The sequence below is a fragment of the Athene noctua genome, chromosome 1, assembly GCF_965140245.1.
Source record: "Athene noctua chromosome 1, bAthNoc1.hap1.1, whole genome shotgun sequence".
In the NCBI taxonomy this organism is placed as follows: Eukaryota; Metazoa; Chordata; class Aves; order Strigiformes; family Strigidae; genus Athene; species Athene noctua.
The window spans coordinates 261,493,341-261,500,513 of NC_134037.1; the positions used below are offsets into that span (position 1 = coordinate 261,493,341).

A 7,173-nucleotide genomic window follows, 5' to 3' on the forward strand; every position below is an offset into this window, starting at 1 on the left:
AGCTTTTGAGATAGTCAGAGAAAGAGTCAACTGTGTTAGCACTTGCATGTTGCAAGATAAAACGATCATATACTGCTGAGCTGTTGGGACTGGAGACAACTCCCAGAGTTCCTCTGAACATTTTTGCAGTGATTATTAAATCTTTCTTTTGTTTAAAAAACATCTTCCCCACTGATCTGCGAAAGGCTCCAGCAAATATGGAAAATGCATTACACAAATAGCAGTTACACGCGTCGACAAAGAGACACAAACCCCCAACTAAAGACATTTTTGTCTTTCAATTATGACAACAGCTTTTTTATCTGTGACTAAAGGCTCATTTAAAGGCATTTAAAAGTCAGCAGTGTTTATTTACCATCATTTATTTTACATTAATCTTCCTATTTCTAGCTACAAGTATGTATCCTGCAAATTCATATCCATGCAGTTCATAAACCTGTCTGTCCTAGTGTGCACATAAGCAAAACTAAATTGTACAAATGCCACTGCTCTGTTACCATTTGGAGTGGCAGATGTCCAACTGCCAGCCAAACAAGTACTGAATATGAAGCAGTAATTATAGAGTAATAAATTGCTTTGTTAAACCATATTTAAGAATTTTATTGTCAGTTAACTGCACAAGTATTAGTAGATAAACACACATGTGGTCCATTACCACAGCATCTATCAAATTTTAAGCATATCCATAAAGTGAGTGATAAATGAGAACTGTTGGTTGGATAAATGTAGAGTTTCCAAAAATCTTTGAGCCTCTCTTTCAATGAAAGCTCTTGAGAAAATGGAAAATTAAGCTAAGATGAGGTGAAAGGTAGCACCATGGATTTGAAAGTGGCAGAGAGACAAACAAAAGAAAAAAAAAAAGGAAGAATTAATAATATATAGGTTATTAATTGTGGCAAAAGGCATTAAAACAGTGCCACAAGATTCACTTCAGGCTTTATATATATTTACAACCTGGGAAGGGAAATAAATTAATGCAACAGTATTTGCCACTGACTCAAAATCACTCACAATCATTAAAGAAATAAGAAAGCATAAGAGCAGAGACCATCCATCTGGCTTATGAGTTTTCCTCCACTATATTACTCTTTGAAGGAAGGAACCCCTCTTTCAACTTCTTTTCGTTTGCAGCCCAGAAAGGGAGCTAGAAGTGTTTTCTTAAAAAGCATCCCACAACTGAGCACTGTTCTGTACACTCCACTTGACTTTATAGCCACCATCAATTAGTTTAATATTCCCTTTGCCTTTTTGTGGTATTGCCCCCCTAAATTGAGGGAGCTCCCTCAAGGAGCCTGATAAATTTAAAGAGGAAACTCGTGATGTGGCTTCCTGCAACTAGGTCATTAAAGTTACACACTCAAATCCCTTTCAGTCTTAAAGTCTGTGAGGCTGTGACATCGTCTTCTCTTAAATCACACTTGAGAACTGATCTGTGTCACGATGTCTTTAAATGATTCAGCTGCAGCCAGGCAGTTGGGCTGATCACACCCAGTTTAATCCTGATGATTTTTCTTTCACCTGCCACTTTATTATTGAAAGAACAGAGTTCTTGAAGCCAGACAGAGTTGGCTTTATTTTATAATAAACTCACAAGGGTAGTGCCTAGCCCAACAGTCTCTGGCTGCTTTCCAAAGCCTCTGGCAAAAGAGGCAAAATACAGGAGGACGCCCAAGAGGAACAGGTGACAGTATATTATGTGGCAGTCGAAAGTCAATATTAATGACATTATTCTAACTTTAAGGAAATTATTTTTCAAGTTGTTAAATTCTGAAGTAATGATCCCAATGCAAAGCAGAGATCTGTGCATCTTTGACAGCTGTCTTCTTTAAGCACAGCTTAAAAAAAAAAACCCAACAGTATTTTTGTGTCACTGTTCACAACGCAGAGAATGCTCGGATGGCAGTCTACATGTTAATGAGATGTCTCACATCTAACAACACAGGTAACAGTCATCTCAATCTCTAATCTCATCTGAAGCAAAAATAGGAAAGATTTAAAGAGCAGCAGAAGTGGCTAGAAACATGGGCAGATTCTCATGATCAGGTAGTTCATTTTCTAAATAAGGGTCCCATAAGGAAAGAAGTTAAAAACATTTGTTTACCAGTTCTCTAATGAAAACAAAAAGCAATGGATTTAGCTCTGATAATAAAATATAATCATCTTTTCTTATCTGAAGGTAGCAGAATGTACTGAGACAGGACCAGAAGCCAAGAAAGAAACGATTTCACCAGTTCCTTGAGAAGTCCAAAGCTATATTCCAGATGCTTGCTGTGGAAAACGCCAACATGAGGATATACTATCTCAAAAGCAGTCATGTGGTAGCTGATGCATATTACTCATGGACAATGATAGCTCAAGGCAATATTTCACGTACCTGGAAACATCACTTCAGTTTGATCCAAACTCAAACATGGCACTGAGTGGATAATAACAACAAATTGGCCCCCATAGTCCTCCTGACTGAGAATTATAAGCCTTTGAGTACCACACAGGATTCCTTTGAATTTAAAACGTTTGTTTAAATTGATACTACTCTCCATATTTTCAACGAAGGAGATCTATGCAGATTAGTTATATTCACTCCTCATATTCCACAAGACAAACCCTTCACACAGGGATGACTGGGAATGCAAGAAGGGCAAGGCATTTGTCATAAAGACATTCACATCAAAACAGACCCCCAAAACTAAACACTACGTGGGCTAAACTGGCCTGAAACATCAACCCTGCTAAAATAAGGAGTAAACTGTAAAATTTAAGCACTTAGTGCTAAAGAACAGCACTTACATTTGACCTCGTTTTGTTTGCTTGGATGGGAGAATGCTGTTTTTTTCCTTTTTGATTATTAATTTGCTTAAGTTGGTGTACAAAGGCTTGGGTAATTCAGCACACAAGCACTGGGAGCTGGGAAAGATTAGTTAAAAAAAAAAAAAAAAAGCATCTCTACTACTTGCTCTCTAGCACACAGGAGTCAGTCTAAAACTCCTGAGAAACCCTGAAGAAGGAATTACTACACCATACAATAGATTTGATCAGAGAGGGATGTAAGAGTCATTTTAAGGCTTGACATAGTTAAGCTGGAAAAATAATTCTTTTCAACTGGTTTTCCATTTCAATTGGTTTAATATTCTACAGAAGGATGTAGAGCAGTTAGTCATCCACCTCCACAAGGGAGGAAAACTGACTAGGTACAGACTCAGAAAGGCAAGAAAAAGCATTTTTCATTATTAAAAAAATGAATCTTTGAATACAGGTCATTGTGTTTGGGGTACATCAAGAGTATGCAAATATGAAGCGCTACAGAAACACCTTACCTCACCTTCACTTCTCTGAATACATACATAATACATACTACAACTGATTAGCTGCCATCATTTACACCAGTTCTTTAAGGAGTGAATGGCAAAGAACTGCATGTAGGCTTCTGGAACACAATGCTGCAATTTGTACTAAAATTAGCATATTAAAAACAAATTGCTAAATGGCAAAAAGATGTAATTTGCACAACAAGCTTTCAGGTTGGCTTTTCAGCCCACAACCTCAAGAAAACATAATATTTGATTTGGACCTGCAGTATCCTTCAAGCTTCAGGCCTTCAATAGTTTCTTATAAATGATTTATAACAAATATTTAATGGAAATTTTTAAAATATCATCAGCTTAACTGCACGGTACCAAGACAGTGAGACATCAGAAACTGATTTTCACTGTTCTTGTAAGGTAAAAAAGTAATAAAGGCTGCGCATGAGTTTTAAAAACAGAATCAAGCAACATCAAAAATGACTACAAAGAGAACTCAGAGAGATAAAAAAAATTTTTTGTACTTTCTGGTCCATTTGCTCTCTGAATTTGAATTTTTGATAGAGTAAGGAGGCCATAAAGGCACAGCAACTGCCAGAAGACCACTGGGCCACACAGACCCCGAATATACCCTCAGCTCTTCTGCTAAAGCAACTAGATTTCAGGGTACCATCTCTCTGACCTTCCAAAGTAATTTGCTTCACATTAAGTATTTCAGAGAAAGTTGGGAAAGACCCCTTAGTTGTGTTTTATGAAAGACACACTGCCAAGCAACTTTTGCTGGCTAAGATTTAAATGCAGTGGGTTCATATCATTTAAAAAAAAATAAATTCCTCTGACTCTCGAAGTGCAGTTACAGAATTATTGCTAAAAAAAATCTAAACCATCTTGAAATCTCTACTGAAATTATCTACTGTTAAACTAACCCTAAAGTGGTCTTATTTACTGTTTTGCTCTTTAATGCTGGACCATGTAAATGCTTTAATTTACAGCACAGCCCTTATACACTTTTCTTTTCAGCGCAACTGACAAACAAACTGTGGTTCCAAACACCAAAACTGGAAGGAGGGACCAGACCTTCTATAATTAGCAACTTTTTCTTCAGCACACACCCCTTTCCATCCCACCATTAATCTCATCCTCATCTTCCTTCTCCTGCATAATCTAGAAGCGGATGACAAGCATCAGTTCACAAGGCCAACAATGCGGGGTTTATTTCAAAAATTTACATGCTAGTCAAATTTATTTTTACATTGGTGAAGTAACAGAGCTTCCTCTTCCCTATGACGATTAGCTCAGAAATTACTTTTCACCATGAGGAAAACACAAAAATACATACTCTGAAAAAGTCTCATTCTATTTAAAAACTTCTCAGTTTGTCTCATTTTAAGAGTAATTTTCTTTCCTCTTCAGCCGGCCTGCCTCTTCTCAGCCATAAATCCACACACCAACTTCCTTTTTCCTCTGAGTTTCTATGCCACCGATGCTACTGGTATTCAGACCCTGTACTCCTTCCCATTCCCACACTCTGAAACCTCTTTCACAACTATTCATTTTGGTCCTTCACTCATGTCAGTGTTTGTAACCAGGAGTCACAGCCTGGCATAGACACCCAGAACCTTCCACCTCCTGCATGCCAAGCTCTTCCAAAGCGCTGCTGAAGCATCCCAGCTATGCGAAAGGCCTCCTCAGATTGCTCACTTCAAGCACTTCAGGGTAGGTGAGCCTGTTCACTTCAGTAATATTTTCCTAGGGTCTTAACACTTCAAAAGTAGCTGCCTACCTTATGTGTGAAAGCTTTCTGTAGGACATGGCATCTGTCATGTGGCAGCATGTAACTACAACTACTACACCCTTTTTAAAGTCACTGCCCAGGATACAAAAATACTTAATTTTTTCAGCAAAACATTGGTGACAGAGGGCTTGATCCTTTACCAGCTACCCAAATATACTCCTTTCTCCAGCACCCGCTGGATGACTCTAGAGTCAAAGTCCCTTCTTCTTTCCCTAAAATGCGCTTGAATATATCCAAATTCCCAACTGCCTCTGAGTAACAGAGTTCTAAGGGTCAAAACAACAGCCTACTCTCTTACCATTTCTCTGAGCTATCCTAAAAGACCACCATCTGCAACAGAGCAACTCTTCAAACTACTCTAACCCCCATCGTCTGCAACAGAGTAACCCTTCAAACTATTCTAACTCCCAGCTGCAACAGAGCAACCATTCAACCAGAATTAACTCCCACCACCTGCGACAGAGCAAGATGATGATGGTCAAGACCCACCAAAGACTAGTTGGGCAAAGTTGTGTCTCCTGGATGAAGATGTCTCTTCTGCACGATACCTTCTCCCTCCCTGCTTTCCCTGAACTTGGATTGACTGGCCGTGGCTGGGCAGATGTTCCCCATCTCCTTTGACAGGGAGCAGAGCTGCAGACCTATGTAGCTTTACAGCACAGCACCCCGAACACGGTTTCAGTGAAAACTCTTCAGTCACACAACCAACCCTTGCCCCAGTCCCAAGCCCCCTGAGACCCACCACACCCCATCAATGCCTCCAGAGGGCCCCGGACACCCTCCTCTTGCTCAACCATCACTTCGGACACAGGCCGAAGGGACAGACTTGGGATGGCGAGGAACCAAACAACACGCTGGGCTACAGGGAGAGAGGGGGCTACACCACCCCCTCCCTCCTCAAGACATGGATTTGGGCGGGAAGGGGACAGGAAAAAACACCCATTTCCACCCGCCGGGGCTGGCTGAGGGGCTGTTGCCCCCTTACGCCGCCATTTGCCCCCCCCCCTCAGGAAAGAGAGGCCATGGAGGAGGGGGGCATTTCCCTGCCGTGGGGCCTAGTCAGTGGGGTGAGGGCACGGAGGGCTGCGGCGGGGGTGACTGAAGCGGCGGCTGGGACGCGGCCCCCGGGGCCGGAGCGGCCACTCACAGAACTCGGCGATGTAGTAGGAGACGGCGTAGTTCTCCTCGCACCACTCCAAGGTGGAGGTCGGCGGGCCCCAGTAACCCTCCCGGTCGGCGGCCGGAGCCATCGCGGCGTCCGCTTCACGCCAGAACGGAGCAAGGGGAAGGAGGCGGAGGGAGAAGGAAGAGCCGAGCCCGGCGGAGCGCGGTGGCAGCAGGCGGGGAGCGGCGCTGGGCCCGCCCGGCCCGGGGAGGAGCCGCCGCGGAGGGAGCGGGGCCGGAGGAGGGGAGGCCGCCGGTTGCTATGGCGACGGGCTGCGGCCTGCGGGCGCGGGAAGGCCGGACCGGGCGGCTTCGCGCTCGTCTGAGGGGGGAAACTTGAAGGGGAGAAAAACGTTGAGGTGAAAACGGCGGATTTAGGGAAAATCCGCAGGGAGAGGCCGGCTGGGAGAACAAAGGGCCGGCGCGATGCCCCTGCGGAGGGGAGGCAGAGCGGGCGCCGTCACGGCCTGGCTGCGGCCGCTCTCTTCTCACCCGCTTTTCTTTTCGGGTAAAATAACGCTGCTCCAGGTCGGTTTGGGAGCACTGAGGTGGTTTCCCCTCTCTGTTTTTCCTTGTAGGCTGAGGAGAGGGTTTGTAACGCGAGTGAAGCAGCGCACTGGCTTCACGTTTTTAAATGAAGAGGCAAGTATTTCTCGTACTCGTGGGCTGGGAGGAGGAAGGAGTTTTTTATAGCACTGCCAACTACACGGGGGTTTTCTCTCATCTGATGCCTTATTTAGTTTCCTCTGTGCTTACTACGCGTACTATACTTACACCCATAATATGCAAAGTGCTTTTCAAGCAGAGTTGGTATCCAAAGGCAAGTAGAGTCTAAAAAGGGAAAGACTTGAAACACATGGGAAAAGAATAAAATCCACAAGTAAAGGCCTAAAAATATCGTGTGGTTTTTATATT

At 43.1% G+C, this 7,173-nt stretch overlaps 1 protein-coding gene across 2 annotated transcripts in view; it reads right to left on the reverse strand.

Annotated features, from left to right (window-relative positions):
* ACER3 (alkaline ceramidase 3) overlaps positions 1-6,365 on the reverse strand; it is a 52,002-nt gene extending 45,637 nt beyond the window's left edge. For both annotated transcript variants that reach the window (XM_074918603.1, XM_074918594.1), the window contains exon 1: positions 6,242-6,365. In XM_074918603.1, coding sequence (XP_074774704.1) covers positions 6,242-6,344 — 103 coding nt within the window. In that variant the 5' untranslated portion in view covers positions 6,345-6,365. The remainder of the gene's footprint in view (positions 1-6,241) is intronic.
* Between the last annotated feature and the right edge of the window lie 808 nt (positions 6,366-7,173).